The sequence below is a fragment of the Mustelus asterias genome, chromosome 22 (genome assembly GCF_964213995.1).
Source record: "Mustelus asterias chromosome 22, sMusAst1.hap1.1, whole genome shotgun sequence".
Classification (NCBI taxonomy): domain Eukaryota; kingdom Metazoa; phylum Chordata; class Chondrichthyes; order Carcharhiniformes; family Triakidae; genus Mustelus; species Mustelus asterias.
Window position 1 is genome coordinate 11,600,155 of NC_135822.1, and position 24,432 is coordinate 11,624,586.

Here is a 24,432-nt window from a genome sequence, read left to right on the forward strand (position 1 = left end):
CCATTGTGCTGCCCCAGATCCCAAAAAGCACCAACTGTGTAACCTTCAAACGCAGGTATAACTGGACCTTTGGACTCTGCAATTGTTACTATCCTTATAAACCCAACAATTTTAGAGAACATTTTCTTCAGCTTCATTGGTAAACAAACACCTTAATTATCTCCCCAAGTCTGTGAATTTAAGATACAACTGTTGTCCCTCAAGCACTGGCAGAAAGCAAGGAAGTGGCACTTGTAGGTTTTGAAAATGTTGACGAAATGTTTAAGACTAATAGTTTAAGACTAAAAGATGTGCGGGTCAGCTGGATTGGCCATGCTAAATTGCCTCTTAGTGTCAGGGGGACTAGCTTGGGTAAATGCATGAGGTTGTGAGGATAGGGCCTGGGTGGGATTGTGGTCAGCGTTGGCTCGATGACCGAATGGTCTCCTTCTGCACTGTAGGGGTTCTATGATTCTAGTCGTATATAAACTAGTAGGGATTTATTTTTTTAAATTCCATATCCCTCAATAGGCCAACTGGGAAAATTATACAGTCTTGATCGATCCCAGGATTGATCTCTCCATATTGATGTTGAGTTAACTGATTTTAGCTAAAGTGCTATCTCAATTCCCTGAGCGATGTGAGAGGGGGAAGATATGAAAACAGTTACCCCACCCAACCACTGATGTGTGTGAACACTCAAGACAGGACAAGACTTAATCCTCATTGCTCGCGGCTGAATCGGCACTGTTTAGGATGGACACTTGAGTCAGGTACGAGAGAGACACTTGGGTCAGGTACGAGAGAGCCACCTGTATCTCTGGAACTTGTGTCCAAAAACGTATCACTACTATTAGGGTGGCATAGTGGCACAGTGGTTAGCAATGCTGCCACCCAGCACCAAGGACCCTGGTTCGATTCCCGGCTTGGGTGATTGTCTGTGTGGAGTTTGCACGTTCTCCCTGTGTCCGTGTGGGATTCCCCTGAGTGCTCCAGTTTCCTCCCACAGTGCAAAGATGAGCGGGTTAGGTTAAACCATGTTAAATTGCTTCTTAGTGTCAGGGGGAATTACAGGGTAAATGCATGGGGTTATGGGGATAGGACATGGGTGGAATTGTGGTCGGTGCAGACTCGATGGGCCGAATGGCCTCCTTCTGCACTGTAGGCTTCTATGAGGAGAAAAAACAAAGGGGGAGCGATAAATTTGTCATCTAAACTGGAACCGCGCTCTCTTTTGTGGCATTAATCACAGGAACTCCCTCATAAATATGTAAATATGTGAACCTTGCTCACCATGTTCTCGACTGTCTTGAGGTACTTGGCGCATTGAGTGTGTCCATTGTACTCGGCAAGGTCTGCGGAAGTTTGGCCATCGTGGTCGCGAACAGCCAGGTCGACACCGTTGACCACTAAGATTTGACAACACTGGTGAAACAAGAGGAATAGTAAGCACTTCTCATACCTGTAGTAAAGAAAAACAGATGCTGCTGCTTTGGTTACAACATGCTGCTTGGTCATTCTCCAAATAGATAACTATTACAATTTCAGTCAATGGAATGAAGTTATTGCATAGAAAATGACAAGGTAATGCTGAATATTGTGAAGTACACATCTTGTATATGTGTGATAACAGTGTCAGTACATGTTTGTGATATTTTCTATATGCATTCTTTCTTTCATGATTAGGGGAACCTGCCTCCAGAAGAAACCTTCTATTATTTCCCTTTTTTAACAAGCCTTTCCTCTCTTCTTCGTTTTTATGCTTCTAAACAGTACACTTACACTCTCTTCCTTTCGAGGGGCACATTCACTGCACCATCTTGTCCTGTGGGCCAGGGAAGCGATGGTCCAGTGATATTATCGCTAGACTGTTAATCCAGAAGCTGAGCTAATGTTCTGGGGACCCGGGTTCGAATCCCGCCAAGGCAGATGGTGGAATTTTAATTAAATAAAAAATATCTGGAATTAAGAATGTACTGATGACCATGAAACCATTGTCAATTGTCGGGAAAACCCATCTGGTTCACTAATGTCCTTTAGGGAAGGAAATCTGCCATCCTTACCCGGTCTGGCCTACATGTGACTCCAGAGCCACAGCAATGTGGTTGACTCTCAACTGCCCTCCAAGGGCAACTAAGGTTGGGCAATAAATGTTGGACCACCCAGCGACGCCCATGTCTCGAGACTGAATTTTTAAAAACTTCTCCGGTCTCGCATGCCCCACTGCCAGCGAGGACGGAGAATTTGCCAGGTGTGCAGCCATCATGCTCGCAAACAGCCAGGTCGACACCATTGACAATTAAGGTTCCACAACGCTGGTGAAACAAGAGGTATTGTAACTCTCCGTTCACTGCAGTCGGACCGGAGAATCCCAGCTGCGGGTGGGATCAGAGAATTCCGGCCACAGGTCCTGATTTTCCCACCCCGCTGCACAACTCAACCAGAGCAGCGGGACGGGATATTTCAGCGGGAGGCTAAAAATGGGGATTGCGCCTGCATCCAGCTGGTTGCGATCTTCCCAGGCCATTTCTACTGAAATAATTCCTCCATTTTAATGTTATTATTGAGCCTGGGACACGATTGTGTTGGGGGCGGGTTTGTGGAGAGGGGTTAGCGATCAGGGGGGTTCTATGGGGGTAGTGGGGGGGGGGGGGGGGGGGAGCTGATGTCCACGTGGGAGAGGGGTTGACAGTTTCCCATATGCTGTGTACACTTGTATATGTGTACTTGTGTATGGGAGATCAAGGCAGGTGCCTAGCAGTCTGCAGTTGGCCTTCCCGGCGAGCTTAGGCTGCCAAAAAAGATTGACGGAGTTTGGGAAAATTGCGTGGGGTAGCTCGCTGATAAAGCCAGAGTGAACACTCTGGTTTTCAGAATGCTGTGACACTTGGAATTATTTGAGGATAATTCCTCCCGCGGTCTTTTTTTTTACCCCACTAACCCCTCAAACATATTTAAGTTTTAAAGTTTATTAGTGTCATAAGTAGGCTTACATTAACACTGCAATGAAGTCAGTGTGAAAATCTCCGAGACGCCACACTCTGGCACCTGTTCGGGTACACTGAGGGAGAATTTAGCATGGCCAATGCACCTAAACAGCACGTCTTTTGGACTGTGGGAGGCAACAGGAGCACTCGGAGGAAACTCATGCAGACACGGGGAGAACGTGCAGACTCCGCACAAACAGTGACCCAAGCCAGGAATCGAACACAGGTCTCTGGCGCTGTGAGGCAGCAGCGCTAACCACTGTGTCACCGTGCCGCTCTATCTCCTTGTCTCCCTCAGTATTCCCTTTCCATCCCTGTGCAATCTACAATCTTTTAAAATGTAAGAGCAGCAGTCTCCCTAAAATGTTACTTTTGGATCTGTCTCATCTTCTCTCCAAATGTCGTGGTGTTCCCCAGCATAACTGATGGGTCCTTGCCAAGCTCTCCAAAGCACGTAATGGCTTCAAAAGACAGAATCACATTTGCATATCATTACACAAAGGATTTTCCGTCCACTGTTTGTGAAAGAAAAGACTGGAGAATGAATGACTCCCTTGGAGGATACCCTTACAGATTGTTTGTCATATACAAGCAGATTAATTGATTCAGTGACAATGGTCCAATTGCCAAGAAAATAATGGTGAACACTCCATTGCTAAAACTGTTTCACATTGGTACCTTACTGCTTTGTGACATCGCCATGGTGACGATTCTCAATAGGAGGTTTCACATGGAGTGAGGTTGGTTAATAGTGAGAGAAATAGTGCACATGAGGGTGTAAAATGAAATGGCACAAACATGCTCATTTTGGGTTCACCTCAAGTAAGTTTAAGTTTGAGGGTTTTTTTAAGCTAATCTCTTAGTGCCTCAAGTGGACTTACATTAACACTGCAATGAAGTTACTGTGAAAATCCCCCAGCCGCCACACTCCGGCGCCTGTTCAAGTGCACTGAGGGAGAATTTAGCATGGCCAATGCATCTAACCAGCACGTCTTTTGGACTGTGGGAGGAAACCCACTCAGACATGGGGAGCAGTCTCTGCACATTCAGGTTGTTACGGTAGCATGGGGCTGGCAGGTGACTGTCTCTCTCAGGAAAGCCTTGTTTGCTCAAATTGCCCACAGATTGTTCAGCCAATCTTTTTAGCAAATCAAATAAACTGAGGGACAAAGTAAAAAAGGGAGTCCTTTAAAGGCGGGGTGGGGTGGGGGAGGTGAGGGGGGGGCGGTGGGGGTGGTGGTTGCAGAGGGGACCGTCTGAAACAAAAAACAAAGTGTCAAGGACACTTAGACCATCAAACCAAAATGTGATTAAAGAGGTCAATAATACACCCCAGTCCCTGCAGTGCCCAACTAGCACGGAAGGCCTCAATGGCACCCGTGGACACCGCATGCTCCCTCTTCAGGGACACCCGGCCGTGAGTTAACCAGGGGTACAGAGGCAGACAGTCGGGTCTGACAATCCCCTCAGTCACCCGCTGCCTGGACCTGTTTATGGCAAGCTCGGCCAGGCCCAGGAGCAGGTGCACGAGGAGGTCCTCCGCCTTCCATGCCACCTGGCCCACCAGGTGCCTGTAGATCAGGAGCATGGGGTTGAAGTGCCAACTAAATAGAATGTTCAGCCTGGTCCAAGCAGTTCCATTTCAAAAGAATGCAGATGCCCGTAACTCTAGCTGGTTGGAATGGTACTGACCATATTGCGGTTCACTCTGGGGTCACGCCCTCCCACTAGATTGGAAACACATTCAGCATGGGCGCAATGAATCACAAGCCAGGCTACCATGAGATTCCACCAGGTGACTCATGCTAAAGTCATGTTGTGTCACATGACTGAAAAGCGAGTCACATTGTGCCTCGTGTCACATCTGCGGCAATGTTTATTCCTCACCAAAATGATACCGGATGATCCATATCCCTTACTGAATTTACAAACAGCATCCATGTCCACCACCAGCTCCGAGCTTTATCTGACAAACTATTACAGGGGTGTAGCATTCTCTGGATGCTTTATAACGCACTCTCTGACATCTGTTCCCAGAAAACAGCCGGTCCCCAAGTGTCGCTCCGCCAGGAATATTATGTAACTCGAATCTGCCCAATTATGGAATTGGCACCTGTTGCCATGGGACACGATGGTAGTCATTTACGAGATCACAGCAGGAAGTAAGCAACAGGGAGAGGAAGATGCAGGATGACACAGATGTGCAGAGCTCACCTGCCACAGGCCGTAGAATGGGAGTTTTCAAGGTGCAGGGAGGCCTAGGGGAGTACGAAGCGCTGTGCCATCAGTCTTATTAAAATAAGGAACATCTCTGAGTTTCACTAATTTGCTTCCTCTGCAACAGGAAATGCCAGTACCGGCGGGGTATTTAGTGCAGGCTCCAGCTTTTCTGGCTGTGGTCACTTCTGTATAGTTGGTCTGAGGTCGCTGCTCCCCAAGCAAACAGTCTAAGCGGTTCAGGGACCCACAGAGGTCCCATGCATCATCAGGGGATCCCTGGTTGTACACCGAGAGCCAAGAATTTTTGTCCTTGGACAGGCTGTCGCTCCAATTCACTCGAATGATACCCGGGCTATAAGGGGTTAAATTATGTAGGTATTCTGTGTTATTATATTTTAATTCCGGCTTTGTAATCCTGAATAAGGATGTATTTGGGCGGCATGGTGGCACAGTGGTTAGCACTGCCGCCTCACTGCGCCAGGGACCAGGGTTCGATTCCCAGCTTGGGTCACTGTCAGTGTGGAGTCTGCATGTTCTCCCCGTGTCTGCGTGGGTTTCCTCCGGGTGCTCCGGTTTTCTCCCACAGTCCGAAAGACATGCTGGTGAGGTGCATTGGCCGTGCTAAATTCTTCTTCGGTGTACCCGAACGGGCGCCAAAGTGTGGCGACCAGGGGATTTTCACTGTAACTTCATTGTGTTAATGACAGCCTACTTGTGACACTAATAAATAAAATAAGTAATTAAAAGTATCCTTGATGGTTGATTGTGGCAGTGTTGAATCTGGTCAGGGATACACCTGAGAGTCGTCTGAAACACATGGGGCGGGAATGTACGGCCTCGCTCTTCCCAAACCATAAAATCCCACCCGAGGTCAACGGAACTTTCCATGTTCCACTCCTCATTCGCTCCGATTCCCGTGGTGGGCGGGGTGGTAATATTCTGGCCACTGTGTTAGTATAATGATTTTTAGAAGGTCATGCATTGAAAATACATCCAGTATTTAACTGACACTTAACAATCTGCTACTCTACACTTCAATAGCATCGGTGTGTTGCAAAACGTACCTCGAGCTCCCCATTCTCTGCAGCATCGTGTAACGGGGTACCGCCCCAGTTGTCCGTGACGATCTCACCTCCGTGTAGCAGTAGCCAGCTGAGAACCTTGGCGTGGCCTCGACTGGCAGCAAAGTGCATTGCTGTGGCGCCTTCATCATCCTGGTCCAACAGACTGATGTCCGAAAAGCTCATCTGTGCGGAGAAGATGGAAGCAAATGTCAGCTGGCAAAATGATCCAGAGAAAAACAATTTGTCCACCGTACGTGGAGAACTGCGATAAAATTACAATCTCATTGTCTCTTGTTCACTCGCTAGTCAAAGATAGAATGGTCAGAATCTTTGATCAGTCACAAAGGTTTTCACTGGAGTTTAGACCTGGGCCTGCAGTAACCATGGGACAACACAGTAAACGTTCCTTTATGTTTCCTTTTCCAAAGTCACTCCATTCCCCTCATTCCAGGTTTCCCACAATACCGGACGGGTAGGTCAAGCAGGGAAGCAAACGGGTCCCGAGATCTTTACCTGTGGCTGCCAACAAACAGCCTCTTGAGTGCACAGCAGTGGAATGTGTGGTGCTAATCAGCCTTCCAGTGTATCCTTCCTCTACCCACAGAAGGTTCCTGGGCTTCATCAATTGATATCAGGCATCTGGCCAGTTATAGGCACAAACTAATGTCCGATTATCCCACAGTGCCCACTTTGCTCTTTCCACTCTCTCAGATAAGGTTGAGGGAACCACACAACTCAAAGTAATTATTATCTTTGACTCTTTTAAATTGCTCCTTCTAGGGAAATGCACTTGGGTTTCATTTACTGGTTAGGCGATGGGGCGGCACAGTGGCACAGTGGTTAGAACTGCTGTCTCACAGTGCCAGGGACACGGGTTCAATTCCGGCCTTGGGTCACCGTCTGTGTGGAGTTTGTGCATTCTACTTGTGTCTGCTTGGGTTTCCTCTGGGTGCTCCAGTTTCCTCCCACAGTCCAAAGCTGTGCTGTTAGGTGGATCGGCCATGCTAAATTGACCCTAGTGTCAGGGGCATTAGCAGGGTAAATATGTGAGGCCCTGGGAATACGGCATGGGTGGGATTGATGGGCTGAATGGCCTCCTTCTGCACTGTAGGGATTCTATGATTCTATCTCCCAGATTTCAATACCAGTGTGCCTTTCAACCTATAACCCTCTCTGCTTGAAGGAAGCAATGATCTGGATCAATAGCTCCTCTTCAAGCAGTGACTATAGCATTACGCATTTCAAGAATGGAAGAGTATCTCATTGAGGAGAAGAGGTCTCCTGTTCAGTCCCTCAAGTGGAATTGTTGCACGCCAGCACTGGGGATGTATAACGGCTGTCTGCTGTATACATGAAGCCAAGAGCTGAGAGTCAGAAGTGGGGATTCTTCACAAGATGACAATGGCCAACTACCATCACCATTGTCCTCACTACATTAGCCTCGCATCATTCAATTTAAAATCCTTATCCCCACTTTTAAATCTGTCCATGGCATCACCCCACTCTATCTCAGCAAGCTCCAGCCTCAGTGCCCTCCTCCCAACATTCCATGTCTCCGGCTTGCGCCATTTGTCAATCTTCTAACTTCCTCCATCCACCCATTGCTGGAAGAGCTCTCAGCTGCCTGAGCCACGCCTTCCGGAATCCCCTCGTTAAACCTTTCCCCTCCCTCTTCTTTTGAAAACCTTTAGTCACTCCTTCAACTTTCAACATTCTGGGCTCAAGATACATTTCCCTTCCCAGGAGATGCTTTGGAGGTCGTGTGGCACATTGAGGAGCTGGCCTGCCAGGAGCTCCGGGTTTCAGTCTAACCCCAGGACTTGATGGTGAAAGAAGATGCGTTCACAATGCGGCCAAACAGGTTGAGTAACAGCTTGTACAATCCTTCCAACAGATGGACGATGAGACTGGGAGAGACTCCTGGTCAGCCATGAGATGGAAAGAAGTTGGTAGACTCCACCATCATTATCCATAGCCCCAGGCTACAACATGCATGTAAAAGTATATGTTATCACAGTCACTTAGGCTCCTTGGTGATTGGCTAGCTCAACTGGCTGGGCAGCTGGCACGGGTCTGATTGGTGCCAATGGTATGTGGTTCAATCCCCGTTTCGGCTGGAGTGGATTCTGGATCTATCACCTTGCCCTACCCATGGTGGAGATCACAGTGTTGTATCACTGAACCCCTATATTGCAGAATGAGGCCATTCAGCCCATCAGGTCCCCACCGACTCTCCGACAGACCATTCGACCAAGGCCCACCTCCCACCCTATTCCCGTAACCCTGCAGATTTACCCCACTAATCCCCCTAACCTGTGGGGCAATTTAGCATAGCCAATCCAACTAACCAGCACATCCAATGAATCTTCCTGTGGGAGGAAACCAGAGCACCCGGAGGAAACCAACGCCGTCATGGGGAGAACTCCACACAGATAGTCACCCAAGGCTGGAATCGAACCCAGGTCCCTAGTGCGGTGAGGCAGCAGTGCTAACCACTGTGCCACCGTGCCGCCCCAACCACTGTGCCACCGCGCTGCCCCAACCACTGTGCCACCGTGCCGCCCTGTAGGTGGAAGGTTGGACCTGTCTTCAGGCAAAGAACAGAGGAAAAAGAAAACAGAAGTTTTGGAACATGTTTCGCTTTAAAGGCACCACATAGTGGTCAATATATGCATTTCGATGACTTGTTGCGCACTGAAAATTCATCTGGATATTTTTATGAAGATCCACAACTTGGAACACCAATCTGGAGGAGTGCAAAGCTGGGCAGTTTGTGCTAACACAATCAATCAGTGCAATCCAGCCCACACCAGCCAGATTCTCCTGGACTGCAACTTACCAGCCAGACAATTACAGTATTGTGTCCCATCTGTGCCGCCGAATGGAGTGCGGTCATCCCATCGTTGGCTCGTATGTGTGGATCTGCCCCACATTCTTTCACAAGGTATTGGACAGCCTCCAGGTGGCCTTCTTGGCTAGCCAAGTATAGGGGAGTGGCACCATTTTTCATTTGTGTATTTACAACGCTGAAAGAAGAAAGAAAGGTCATTTTACAAATTTCTTTGATACCGTCGTCAAAATTGAGATAAAGACTGAGGCCATTCAGCCCAATTTGTCATGCTGCGCAGTTTCACATTAGAGTTTTAATCCTTTTCCATTTCTCCTGAAGTTGTAATATTGGAAATGTGAAGTCTTTATCTAATTACATCTTAAACACTGTGATTATATTAGCTGCAACAGCGATCTTTGTTCATTGTGTTCAGCCCCAGGACAGCTCCTCACTCATGGGATTCCTGAAGCATTTACTAGCGAAGAGTAGTGAAGGTAGTTTTCCAATTGCTTTTATTCTTCACACTGCTTTTTTCTAGATAGGCTGTACCCAAGGTTAAAGACCCTCATCTACCCTTTATAATATGGAACCTTCCGCACTCAAACAATGATGAGACAGAATACAGGGATGAGACAGAGAATCTGGTGAACTGGTGTGGCAACAATAATCTCTCCCTCAATGTCAACAACACGAAGGAGATTGTCATCGACTTCAGGAAGTGTAGAGGAGAACATGTCCCTGTCAACATCAATGGGGACGAAGTAGAAAGGGTCGAGAGCTTCAGGTTCTTAAGTGTCCAGATCACCAACAACCTGTCCTGGTCCCCCCATGCCGACACTATAGTTAAGAAAGCCCACCACGCCTCTACTTTCTTCGAAGGCTAAGGAAATTGTCATGTCAGCTACAACTCTCACCAACTTTTACAGATGCACCATAGAAAGCATTCTTTCTGGTTGTATCACAGCTTGGTATGGCTCCTGCTCTGCCCAAGACCGCGAGAAACTACAAAAGATCAAGAATGTAGCCCAATCCATCATGCAAACCAGCCTCCCATCCATTGACTCTGTCTATACTTCCCGCTGCCTCGGAAAAACAGCCAGCATAATTAAGGACCCCCACGCACCCCGGACATTCTCTCTTCCACCTTCTTCTGTCGGGAAAACGATACAAAAGTTAGAGGTCACGTACCAGCCGACTCAAGAACAGCTTCTTCCCTGCTGCCATCAAACCTTTGAATGGACCTACCTTGCATTAAGTTGATCTTTCTCTGTACCCTCGCTATAACTGTAACACTACGTTCTGTACTGTCTCGTTTCTTTCTCTATGAACGGTATGCTTTGTTTGTAAAGTGCGCAAGAAATAATACTTTTCACTGCATGTTAATACATGTGACAATAATAAATCAAATGCAAGGACCAGAGTGGATGCCAACTCATATTCTAATCCCCACTTCCCAGGGGCTATGTGGCGTTTAGCTTAAACTCTTCAGCTGGTGACTTCATAGAATCATAGAAACCCCACAGTGCACAAGGAGGCCACCTGGCCCATCGAGTTTGCACCGGCCACAATCCGACCCAGGCCCCATCCCCGTAACCCCACATATTTACCCCACTAATCCCTTTAACCTACGCATCCCAGGACCCTAAGGGGCAATTTAACATGGCCAATGCACCTAACCTGCATATCTTTGGACTGTGGAGGGAAACCAGAGCACCCGCAGGAAACCCATGCAGACACGGGGAGAAGGTGCAAATTCCACACAGACAGTCACCCAAGTCGGAAATCGAGTCCAGGTCCCTGGAGCTGTGAGGCAGCAGTGCTAACCACTGTGCCACCGTGCCGCCCAATCATCCCAATGTCTTAAAAGAAATGGCTAGTGTGATAGATTATGCATTGATTTAAAATTTCCAAAATTCCTTAGATTCATGACTTAGTGGCAGAACTTCTGTCACTAAACCAAAGGCCTGGATTTTTGCATTGAGGGAGCCTCCCCGACATTGCAAAAATAGTGGAGGATCTGATACCCGGACATCCCACCCAAAACAAGCCACTATTTTCACAAGAGGTGGGAATTGGGGCTCAGTCAGGATTTTCATTTGTCCGTTTCCGACATGTGCCGGTTAGACCTGTTAAGAACAGGTCTAAACTTTGCAGAGTCCTTTGAGAGGCAGTGTTCCCTTTCAGATATAGTCTCAGGACACCTATGGGAGGAGTCGGGTGTCCTTTAGAGTTGTTAAGAGTAGACATGAATGTGCATTATAAGTACATGAACATGAACAGATAATAAGCATTTCTACAGATGTTTTAAAAAGAGAAAAGAGTTTACAAAGTGAGCATTGATCCTGCAGAAAGTGAGTCTGGAGAATTAATAATGGAAAATAAGGAGATGGCACAGGAATCAAACAGGTTTGACAAAGGGTCGTCTGAACTCAAAACGTCAGCTCTTTTCTCTCCCTACAGATGCTGCCAGACCTGCTGAGATTTTCCAGCATTTTCTCTTTTGGAATCAAACAGGTATTTTGAATCGCTCTTCACTATAGAGAATACAAGTGACATCCCAGAAATAGCTGTAAATCAGGGAGGAAGGAACTCAGGAAAATTACAATCACCAGGGAAGTGACACTGAGCAAATTGTTAGAGCAGGGGCAAGTCCCCGGGTCCTGATGCACTTCACCCCAGGGTCTTAAAAGAAATAGCCAGTGAGATAGATTATGCATTGATTTAAATTTCCAAAATTCCTTAGATTCAGGGAAGGTTCCATTAGATTGGAAAATAGCGAATGCAACTCCAATATTCGAAAAGGGAGAGAGACAGAAAGCAGGAAACTACAGACAAGTTAGCTTAACATCTGTCACAGGGAAAATGCTAGAAGCTATTATTAAAAATATTTTAGCAGGGCACTTAGATAAATTCAAGGTAATCAGGTAGAGTCAACATGGTTTGCGAGACGGAAATCATTTAACCAATTTATTTGAGTTATCTGAAGAAGCAATAAATGCTGTGGATGGAGCGGAACCTGTGGAAGTGCTGTACTCAGGTTTAAAGTTAAAGTTCATTTATTAGTCACAAGTAGGCTTACATTAACACTGCAATGAAGTTACTGTGAAAATCCCCTAGTCGCCACACTCCGGCGCCTGTCGGGTACACTAAGGGAGAATTTATCATGGCCAATGCATCTAACCAGCATGTCTTTCGGACTGTGGGAGGTAATCCGGAGCACCTGGAGGAAACCCACGCAGATATGGGGAGAACGTGCAAATTCCACACAGACAATGACCCAAGCCAGGAATCGAACCTGGGTCCCTGGCTCTGTGAGGCAGCAATGCTAACTACTGTGTCACCGTGCCATCCTTTCCAGAAGGCATTTGATAAGGTGCCACATCAAAGATTGTTGCTGAAATTAAAAGCTCATGGTATAGGGCGGTGTAGCATATTGGAATGGATAAAGATTGGCCAGCGAACAGAAAACAAAAAGTAGGCATAAATGGGTAATTTTCCTGTTGGCAGGATGTAACACATGGTGTGTGACAGGGGTCAGTGCTGTGGCTTCAACTTTTTACAATTTATGAAAATGACTTGGATGAAGGAACTGAAGGTTTGATTGCAAAATTTATTGATGATGCAAAGATAGGTATGAAAGTAAGTTGTGAAGAGACATAAGGAGGCTACAAAGAGACTTAGGAAAGTGAATGGGCATAAATCTGGTAAATGGAATATAATGTGGTGAAATGTGATTTTTTTCCATTTTGGCAGGAAAAATAAAAAATAAGCATATTGTCTAAATGGTGAGAGATTTCAGAGCTCTGAGATGGAGAGGGTTCTGGGTGTCCTAGTGCATGAATCACAAAAGGTTAGTATGCAGATACAGCAAGTAATTAGAAAATCTAGTAGAATATTATTGTTTATTGCGAGGGGGATTGAATACAAAATTAGAGAGTTTATGCTTTAGTTGGAGTATTGTGTACATTATTGGTCTCCTTATTGAAGTCAGAAGTCTCACAGCACCAGGTTAAAGTCCAACAGGTTTATTTGGAAACGCGAGCTTTCGGAGCGTGGCTCCTTCATCAGGTGAGTCAGCGCTCCGAAAGCTCACGATTCCAAATAAACCGGTTAGACTTTAACCTGGTGTTGGGCGACTTCTTACTGTGCCCACCCCGGTCCAATACCGGCATCTCCACATCACCTTCATTTAAGGAAAGATGTAAATGCATTGGAAGCAGTACAAAGAAGGTTTATCCGACTAATAATTGGAATGGGTGTGTTGTCTTATGAGGAAAAATTGAACAGACTAGGCTTGTATCCGCTGGAGTTTAGAGAGTAAGAGGTGACTTGTTAAACATATAAGATCCTGCGAGGTCTTGACAGGGTGCAGGTAGAAAGGATGTTTCCTCTTGCGGGAGAATACAGAACAAGGGTTGCTGTCTAAAAATAAGAGATTGCTCATTTAAGACAGAGATGTGAGAATTTTTTTCTCTCAGAAAGTCGAGAGTCTTTGGAACTCTCTTCCTCAAAAGCAGCGGAATCAGAATCTTTGAAAACTTTTAAGGCAGAGCTAAATTGATCCTTGATAAAACAAGAGGGTGGAAAGTTATTAGGGGTAGTAAGGAATGTGGAGCTGAGCTTACAATTAGATAAGGAATAATCTTGTTGAATGATGGATCGGGTTTGAAGGGCCAAGTAGCCTACTCCTCCTCATTTTTATGTTCGAATTTACGTTTGAATAATTTTATAATTCATTGAAACTGCCTGGAGTCCTCTCAAGAACAACTGTCAAAAGTATCAAAAGGAACTTTTCAAAGTGTCAAAAGGAAAGATCAAAAGTAATTGTCACAAATTCCAAAAGCAACTGTAAAAAGCAACCTTCAACTTGTCAAGGCATTTAAAATTCCTGCCTTTTAAAACTTTGAGAAAATTGTATGGCGTATGAAAGAAAATCATTGCTTGCTATTTCACAGTGTCTGTTGGCATTACCCTGAGGGTTATCATTACTGGATTAGGACTGTATGACTGGTTGCACAACATTCTGTTATCATAGTGGGATGTCTGCAAGTTTGCAGTTTAATTGACAGCTACAAGTGATTATAGACTCCTTGAAATGGGACTATAAATTGCAATGTCTGTTTTTATCAGGGATTAAGCACTTGAATGAAATGTTTGTTTTATAAGGGATTATGTCGTGGAAGGAATGTAAATGTAGTGGATGGGTGTTTTATTAATGGGAATTTTTTTTTTAATAATGTCTACAATAGGCACTTATAACTTCACTTTACTCAGCATGGCCCTGAGATCTGTCCATGGTGGATATTTGGTGAGTTGGCACGGAGTGTGTAAGGGCAAAGGATGATGGATGGGGGCGGGGATGGAATCTACAGGGAGAGGTGAGTGCTGCTAATATTGGTAGGAGAATGTAAAGGAACCATAAGATGGTGGTCCCCAGTGCTGGTCAGTCACCTCCTCCAGTAAAATCACTCAAAGGGATGAATGTGGCTGGGAGCAGCCTCAAAGTGTTCCCTGCCTCGCTCCCTCGAAATCCATACCCACATGACCCAAGAAATTTCAGCCCTTGGTGTCCCTCAGCTCTGTCTAGTTGTCATGTTTTCTGCAGGTCACAGGCAGATTCGGAGGAGAAATTCTAAGGTAATTGTACAAGGTTTCACTGTAGACAGCTGCTTGAAGCAAGCTTGCAGAGTTCAGGCTAAGGGGAAGTTAGGTAAGTACGTGACAAAATTGAGACTAACTGATTTGAGGGAGGAGCCGATGTTATGACTTTTGAATATTTTTATTTCATTTGTTGCTGTTATGAATCTGCTTGATTAACTGATGTCCCCACATGAGAGCTCCACTGACAATATCAGAATCCATCGTAATGTCACTTTGAGGAAAACCCAACTAAACTGGGTTGTTGAACAAGGATCAGCTGTCCATGGAGAGTCTCACCGGCAGTTAGCTTGGGCCGCACCTCTGGAGCAATAGTAGTTTTTAAAGTTTATTTATTAGTGTCACAAGTAGGCTTACATTAACACTGAAAATCCCCTAGTCGCCACACTCCGGCACCTGTTTGTGTACACTGAGGGAGAATTTAGTCTGGCCAATCCACCTAAGTCGCACTTCTTAGGACTGTGGGTGGAAACTGGAGCACCCGGAGGAAACCCACGCAGACATGGGGAGAACGTGCAGACTCTGCACAGACAGTGACCCAAGCTGGGAATCGAACCTGGGTCCTTGGCGCTGTGAGGCAGCAGTGCTAACCACTGTGCCACCGTGCCGCCCCAATATTGTATCGTACATAGAATAAAATAAAATTACATTGAAATTACAACACAAGAACAAGCCATTCAGCCCAACATTATTACTTTTAGATTAATTAATTCATGGGTTGAGGGATTCGCTCATAAAACCAGCATTTATCCACCATTCCCAGTTACCCCCATGAGAAGCTGGTGCTTAGCTGCTTTCCTTAGCCGCTGCAGTCCTTGTGGTGAAGGTGCCATTGGAAGAAAGTGATGATGAAGGAGCGGGGAAATACATCCAAATCATAGAATCACAGAATCCCTGCAGAGGAAGGCCACTCGGCCCATTGAGTCTGCACCAACAACAATCCCACCCAGGGCCTATCCCTGTAACCCCACATATTCACCCTGCTTATCCCCCTGACACTAAGGGGCAATTTAGCATGGCCAATCCCCCTAACCTTCACATCTTTGGGCAGTGGAAGGAAGCTGGAGCATCCGGAGGAAACCCACACAGACACAAGGAGAACAGGCAAACTCTACACAGACAGTCACCCAAAGGATGGAATTGAATTCAGGACCCTGGCGCTGAGGGGCAGCAGTGCTAACCGCTGTGCCACCGTGCCAGATGGTGTGGTGACTTGGAGGGGAACATAGAAGTAATGGTGTATCCATGTGCTCACTGCCCTTGTTCCTTTCTGCACCTTGTCCCTGCCCAAATGATCTTTGTTGGCGTTTATGCTTCTTGCAAATCCCCAGCAGCATAATCTTCTAAATCTTTCCACCTCACTAGCTTCATCTCTGGCCGTCCCTCTGGATCGAGGGTGACTTGCTTCCACTCCGGGGAGGTGGGTTCTGTAGTGGCTGAATAGTCCAATCCTGGAGCCGTGGACTCTGCTGCAGGTTTGGCGGGCGGTGTTTGATGATGAGGTGGTGAGCGGGACTCTCTGGATTCTGTGCTCTCTTTCCGCATTTTACGCTTGGCCTCTGCGTGCTCCACCCGGTGATGCTCAAGGTGATTGACGCCTTCATAACTGCTTCTTCTCCAGTTTGTGCATTCTAAGGCAAGCCATTTTCATGTGTTGATGGGGATGTTGCATTTATTTAGGGAGGTTTTCACAATGTCCTTGTAGCCTTTCCTCTGCCCTACTAGGGATCGCTCACCAAAGCAGAGCTCAGAGTGAAGCATTTGTTTCAGGAATCTTGTGCCGGGCATGCGGACAATGTGGCCCACCCATCACAGCTGGCCGAGCGTGACCAGTGCCTCGATACTGGGGATACTGGCCTGGGAGAGAACACTCACTCTGCTGCCAGTGCATTGGCAGGATTTTCCACAGGCAACCTTGGTGATATCTATCCAGGGAGTTGAGGAGGCTGTTGTATCTTGTCCATGTTTCAGATGCGTATGGGAGCTGCGTGAGGAGCATGGCTGCTCTGTAGACCATGAGTCTGGTCCTGGATTTAAGGTCTCGAGCTTCGAACACTGTTCCTCAGGCCTCTGAACTGCATTATCTAGCTTTCCTTTAAATGCATCGATGCTATTTGCTATACTCACTCTCTGCTCCACATTCTGAGCAGTCTCTCAGCAAAGGAGTTGCTCCTGATTAACCTGTCTCTTTCTCATCAGGTTATTTAATTATCGAGGGAGCATTTTCATTGTTGACTATAGCATTTGTGGTGATATATGCACACCATGGACCCTATTTCACCATTTTCATTCTAAGTGTTGGGCGGACTTGAATCTGGGAGTGTTTCAGATCCGAGTTTTAGACCTGTTCTCAGGCGCCCCCAGACGCACTCGGCTGAAAAAAATATCAGCAATTCCGAATCGCGCTGCACAAGCCTGTGGGCGGGGCTTAATACGCCCGAAATTCTGCAGCTCCGATCGGCACCTCCAACTGCGCACGCGCGGAAAGAAAATGATAGAATGCTGCTCCCCTGCCACATCCGTCCTGGATCGGATAACACCTTCCCCTGGCCCCATAGACATTGCCCCACCCCAAAACATTCCTGACCCCCTAATCCCCCCACCCCACCCCCCACCACCCAGACTGATCACGGCCCCCTCCCCCCCCTTCGCCCCACTGATCTCAGGCAGAGTGGCAGCGGATCCCCCCCCTTCCCCCTCACTGATCTCAGGCAGGGTGGCAGCAGACCCCCACCGACTGATCTCAAGCAGAAAGTCATCGGACTCTCGGCACTTACCTCCTCACTAACCCTCACTGATGGAGCGCCCGAATCGGACTGATATGGAGCATGTCTGTTTCGCGTCGATTCCTTTTGGGCGAACGTGTTGTAAGGGGGAAGTGCCGGTTAAGTTGGGCGTGCAGCCCATTAAGTCAATTGAAATGCATGCAAATGCATTTAAATGGCCGTCACGCCCATTTCGGACACGGTCCCAACCGCGGCCATTTTCAGGCCTTGGTAAAAGGGAAACCGGTGCGGAGGCGGGCGCAGATCACGCTACTCGCTTCATACCCGACTTTACCAAGTTTGCACGCCCGAAAACGGGCGCAACTTGATGGTAAAATCGGGCCTCATGTTTCTGACACAATGACCTCCAACTGAGACGCAGCATTAACCAAACACTCAGCACCTATGAGTCAGAGCAACTCTAATCTTCTTAAGCATTGCAACGGACAAATTCTCAGCTGGAGATGAAGAACATTCCAGATGGCTTGGATTAGAGAAATTCTTTTACCTGCTGCCACGCCAGGTAAAGCAAATCCATAAAATCACCAGCGCTCTTGCCCTTGCTCTCAACACACCTTGTCCACATTGAGACTCCACCTACCTCTCCAATAGAATCATAGAAACCCTACAGTGCAGAAGGAGACTATTCGGCCCATCGAATCTGCACTGACAACAATCCCACCCAGGCCCTATTCCCACAACCCCACACATTTACCCTGCTAATCTCCCTGACATTAAGGGGCAATTTAGCATGGCCAATCCACTAAGCCCGCACATCTTTGGACTGTGGGAGGAAACAGGAGCAGATGGAGGAAACCCACACAGACACGGAGAGAAAGTGCAAACTCCACACAGACAGTGACCCAAGCCGGGAATTGAACCCAGGTCCTTGGAGCTGTGAGACAGCAGTGCTAACCACTGTGCCACCCTATGAGTATACCTGAAGTGAAAAGACTCAATCCTACAATTAGAATAATCAAACAGAAGGAGGCCTTATTTTTATGTGTTCATGGGATGTGGGCATCGCTGGCTGGGCCAGCATTTATTTCCCACCCCTGAGTCAACCACATTGCTGTGGGTCTGGAGTCACGTGTAGGCCAGACCAGGGAAGGAAAGCAGATTTCCTTCCCTCAAGGAACCAGATGGGTTTTTTTTACGACAATCGACAATGGTTTCATGGTCATCATTAGATTTTTAATTCCAGATTTGTTTTGAACTCAAATTTCACCATCTGCCATGGTGGGATTCGAACTGAGTCCCCAGAGCATTACCCTGGTTCTCTGGTTTATTGGTCCAGCCACAATACCACCATGCCACTGCCTCCCTATCATGGCCCATCTTGTCCATGCCAGTCTGAGGACAGTAAGAGTTTTAACGACACCAGGTTAAAGTCCAACAGGTTTATTTGGTAGCAAATACCATAAGCTTTCGGAGCGCTGCTCCTTCGTCAGATGGAGTGGAAATGTGCTCTCAAACAGTGCACAGATCCCAGGTTTCACCGGGTTAGTTACTATAGAACATGCAAACATTACCGTTCAAAATAAAAGCACAATGGGCTGAATGTTTTAACAGGTAGAGCATTAGTTATCATACCTTCTGATAATGAGCACAAACCTTTCAATTATTCAAGGCAGTAACGGAAATCTGTTGCACTCTGAAACTGTCTCTCATTGTGAAAGAGCAATGACCCCTGCACTGGCCCCATTCAAGCAAAGCCGCAGTGAAGAGATCTCACCTTTCAGAATAAAGGACTCAGAAACATGTGCTGTATTGGTTCCCTTGTGAAATAAACTATATATAACTGGAACACGAAGCCACCAGTAATAGTACAGATTGAACATTTGCTGCCTCTCGATAACCAATCGCTAACAACACTGAATGTTCAATCAATTACAACACTCAATCCGTCATGTACATCATGGCATGATGGCATGATGGCACAGTGGTTAGCACAGCTGCCTCACAGCGCCAGGGACCCGGGTTCAATTCCTGCCTTGGATGACTGTCTGTATGGAGTTTGCACATTCTCCCCGTGTCCGCATGGGTTTCCTCCGGGTGCTCCGGTTTCCTCCCACACTCCAAAGATGCGTGGGTTAGGTGGATTGGCCATGCTAAATCGACCCTTCATGCCTGGGGGATCAGCAGGGTAAATCTGTGGGATTAGGGGGATCGGGCCTGGGTGGGATTGTTGTTGGTGCAGACTCGATGGGCCAAATGGCCTCTTTCTGCACTGTAGGGATGCTATGATCAATTTGTTCAAGGAAACAGAAAAATAGAAACATAGGAAATAGAAGCAGGAGTAGGCCATTCGGCCCTTCGAGCCTGCCCCACCATTCATTTTGATCATGGCTGATCATCAAATTCAATATCTTGATCCCCCCTTCCCTCATATCCCTTGATCCCTTTAGCCCCAAGAGCTATATCTAATTCCTTCTTGAAATCACACAAATTTTGGCCTCAACTACTTTCTGTGGTAGTGAATTCCACAGATTCACCACCCTCTGGGTGGAGATTTCTTCTCACCTCAGTTCTAAACGTTTTACCCCATATCCTCACACTATGACCCCTAGTTCTGGACTCCCCCACCATTGGGAACATTCTTTCTGAATTTACCCAATCCTGTTAGAATTTTATTAGTTTCTATGTGATCCCCTCTCATTCTTCTAAACTCCAGTGAATATAATCCCACCCAAAATGAATGGCCAGCTTAGCTGCATCACTGATTGGTCAGTCGGTGGCAGACATTGATTGGTCAATCTGTAGTGTGCACTAATTGGTCAGTCTGCAAAAGGTAATGATTGGCTGGTCAGTGTTGTGACTGATTGATGATGGACACTACTCACTCAGGCAGTGACAGTCTTTTATCCATCTCAACGGTGGTATTGAATGATTCATCAGTCAGTGAGTCTGCTGAAATGCAGCTAAATTCACTGAATTATTTACAATGTGTCTTCAGTTATTAGTTTATGCTGCATTTAACCTATAACAAAATCAAATGGACTGGTGTGGATTAACGTGATTCAGTGTAGATTCAGTTACTACACGCAGTATATGTGCTCAAGATTTACAGCATGAATAAAAATAGCAGAAAGGGTAAGGAGAGAAGGCTGTAATGTTATATTCCACACTGTTTAATCTACTCAAAGGAAAATTATTGCGTCAAGTTATATGTAAATGAATGAACCTGGTGATGAATTGCTACTCTATTAACAGCCACTTATAATTCGGCTTGCAATACTGGGCGGCATGATGGCACAGTGGTTATCTCAGTATGATAACACTGTATCTCGGTATGATAACACTGTATCTCGGTATGATAATACTGTATCTCAGTATGATAACACTGTACCTCGGTATGATAACACTGTATCTCGGTATGATAACACTGTATCTCCAGTATGATCACACTGTATCTCAGTATGATTACACTGCACCTTAGTATGATACTACTGTGTCTTAATATGATAACACTGTATCTCAGTATGATAACACTATCTCAGTATGATATTACAGTATCTTAGTATGATATTACTGCATCTCAGGATAACATTGTATCTCAATATGATATTATTGTACCTTAGTATGATAACACTATCTCAAAATGGCAACACTGTATCCCAGTATGAGAACACTGTACCTCAGTAGGATAACACTATCTCAGTATGATAACACTGTATCTCAGTATGATTACACTGTACCTTAGTATGATCAGTAAGAAGTTTAACAACGCCAGGTTAAAGTCCAACAGGTTTATTTGGTAGCAAAAGCCATACAAGCTTTCGGAGCTCTTAGCCCCTTCTTCAGGTGAGTGGGAATTCTGTTCACAAACAGAGCTTATAAAGACACAGACTCAATTTATATGAATAATGGTTGGAATGCAAATGCTTACAACTAATCAAGTCTTTAAGAGACGAAACAATGTGAGTGGAGAGAGCATCAAGACAGGCTAAAAAGATGTGTATTGTCTCCAGACAAGACAGCTTAGTATGATGACATTGTATCTCAAAATGGCAACACTGTATCCCAGTATGATAACACTGTATCCCAGTATGATAACACTGTACCTTAGTATGATAATGCCCTGAGACTATCTAGTTAGTCCCACTCCCCTGCTCTTTCTTCCAATCACAAACAAGAATCATAAACTTAAACAAAGCCACTGGTGTGAGGGGTGAACTGGCCATGGCTGTTTGGGTAACTAGACTAAAAGCTATGGTTGTAAATAAACAGTGGGGAACACTTAAAGAAACCATTCAAAATTTTCAACAAAAACACATCCCATTGAAAAACAAAAACTCAGCACCAAAGATCTACCCGTGACTTACTCATTATAGGAAGTGTAATGGCCCCAGTGAGGTCTGCGGGGTAGGCTCTTGGAGTATGAGCCTCCTGATTGAGGTAATGGTTGCCTGCCCAATCAGAGTCTCACCTGTATGTACATATTGAGGAGTGTCAGGGCTGCTGGCATTCTGGATTCTGACTTTGTACCTGAAGCACTCTTAAGGAGACAAGTTTGTAAATAAAGAGAATCTGGTGAAGGGACGCCGGTCTCTGAAGAGTTACTTCAGGAAGAGTCTTATACAACTTTCCATTTCTTTTCTTTCTCAAATATTTATCAATTCTCTTTTGGAAGTTACTGCAGAATCTACTTCCACCATCCTTTCAGACAATGTATTCCAGATCAGAACAACACATCATGGAAAACATTATTATGCCTAAAATATATATTTCTATGTAAAATTCATTCTTTTGCCAATTATCTTAAACCAATGTTCTCTGGCTACCCACATTTGCGTCCATAGAAAGAGTTTCTCATTATCTATTGTAACCAAACCCCCCACCATTTTGAATATCTCTATTAAATCTTCCCTGAACACTTTCTGCTCTAAGGGAAAAAACCCCAGCTTCTATAGTCTCTCCACATAGTCCCTCATCTCATCCTGGTAAATTAACTCAATGCCCTCTCCGAAACCTGGACATCCTTCCAAGATTCTGGTGCCCAGAGTTGACCGATACTCTCGCTGAGGTCTAACCAGTGAAAGGTTCAGCATAACCTCTTTGCTTTTGTATTCTACACCACTACTTACGAGGCTGTGAATTGATTTTTAATAGCAACTGATAGGCATTTACAGGCTCACACACACCAACAGGCCAATTCCCTGCGGTGAGTTTGAAGCTTGATACCACACTGCAACAGTCCCAATATCATAATTTGCTAGCTGCTGTGCTAATTTAAAGGAGGGAAGTGCCATCCTGTCTCGGTATCCCACAGGAATGTTCATTACAGGTGGCATGGTGGCACAGTAGTTAGCACTGCTGCCTCACAGTTGCCAGGGACCCGGGTTCAATTCCGGCCTCAGGTCACTGCTGTGTAGAGTTTGCACATTCTTCTCACTCTCTCCAAAGACGTGCGAGTTAGATTATTTGGCCATGCTAAATTGACCCTAGTGTCAGGGGGACTAGCAGGGTAAATATGTGGGGTTACGGGAATAGGGCCTGGGTGGGATTGTGGTCTGTGCAGACTTGATGGGCCAAATGGCCTCCTTCTGCACTGCAGGGATTTTTATGATATGTCTGGTAAATTATATTGGGGCTGAATCACTTTAGTCCACAATTCCACTTCTAACTTTCAGAAGGTTGACGGAACGTTACACACAATAGGTGTTATTTTTGAACAAAGGTGGGTTTATCATTGTCAGGGGAGTAGCTAACCTGACTAACTGGGGACAAAAACACATTTTTGGAAGTGTATTTTTGTGTTTATCTGTGAGAATCCAAAATACTTTTCTATTTTAAGCATCTATTTTCAAGCACCAAACACACACACACATAATAAAGCTTCAATGGCCCAACAACTTGACCACATCACAAGCTCTGCAGAGAACTCTGCACCAGCACATTGGGCGGGATTTTCCGACCTCACTCGACCTGAAACCGGAAATTCCTGCCCGAGATCAATAGACCTTTCCATGGTCCGCCCACTCTGATTCCCGTGATGGGCTGGATGGTAAAATTCGCCGGATATTTCACAAACTGTTGTCCATACAACCTCTCAGAGTCAGAATGCCAGTCACTCCCACACAGGACAGAAATTCCCTTTTCTCAACATGTTTCCCCTCCTCTCCCCAGAAGGCACTGACTCTCACTAATCTTCTTGTATAGAGTCTGATGGTGAGTGTTGACAGGATTATTCATTACTGAGGACAAAGAAGCAGGAGGAATGCAGTGGGGAGCAGGCAGGGGTGGTGCAGAGGAGAGCATGCAGGAGTAATGTAGAGGGGAGAAGGCAGGATCAATGTAGAGGGGAGAAGGCAGGAGTAATGCAGAGGGGAGCAGGCAGGAGTAATGCAAAGGGGAGCAGGCAGGAGTAATGCAGAGGGGAGCATGCAGCAATGGCGCAGAGGGGAGCAGGCAGGAGTGGCGCAGAGGGAAGCAGGCAGGGGTGGTGCAGAGGAGAGCAGGCAGGAGTAATGCAGAGGGGAGCATGCAGGAGTAATGTAGAGGGGAGAAGGCAGGATCAAGGTAGAAGGGAGAAGGCAGGAGTAATGCAGAGGGGAGCAGGCAGGAGTAATGCAAAGGGGAGCAGGCAGGAGTAATGCAGAGGGGAGCATGCAGCAATGGCGCAGAGGGGAGCAGGCAGGAGTGGCGCAGAGGGGAGCAGGCAGCAATGGCGCAGAGGGGAGCAGGCAGGAGTGGCGCAGAGGGGAGCAGGCAGGAGTGGCGCAGAGGGGAGCAGGCAGGAGTGGCACAGAGGGGAGCAGGCAGGAGTGGCGCAGAGGGGAGCAGGCAGGAGTGGCGCAGAGGGGAGCAGGCAGGAGTGGCGCAGAGGGGAGCAGGCAGGAGTGGCGCAGAGGGGAGCAGGCAGGAGTGGCGCAGAGGGGAGCAGGCAGGAGTGACGCAGAGGGGAGCAGGCAGGAGTGGCGCACAGG

The 24,432-nt window shown here is 46.5% G+C and overlaps 1 protein-coding gene across 8 annotated transcripts in view; it reads right to left on the reverse strand.

The window, feature by feature from the left end:
- Positions 1 to 24,432, reverse strand: part of espn (espin) — a 281,984-nt gene that overhangs the window by 129,930 nt on the left and 127,622 nt on the right. For all 8 annotated transcript variants that reach the window (XM_078238747.1, XM_078238745.1, XM_078238746.1 and 5 more), the window contains 3 exons: positions 9,090 to 9,276; positions 6,251 to 6,433; positions 1,273 to 1,404 (listed from right to left, as the gene is read on the reverse strand). In XM_078238747.1, coding sequence (XP_078094873.1) covers positions 1,273 to 1,404; positions 6,251 to 6,433; positions 9,090 to 9,276 — 502 coding nt within the window. The remainder of the gene's footprint in view (positions 1 to 1,272; positions 1,405 to 6,250; positions 6,434 to 9,089; positions 9,277 to 24,432) is intronic.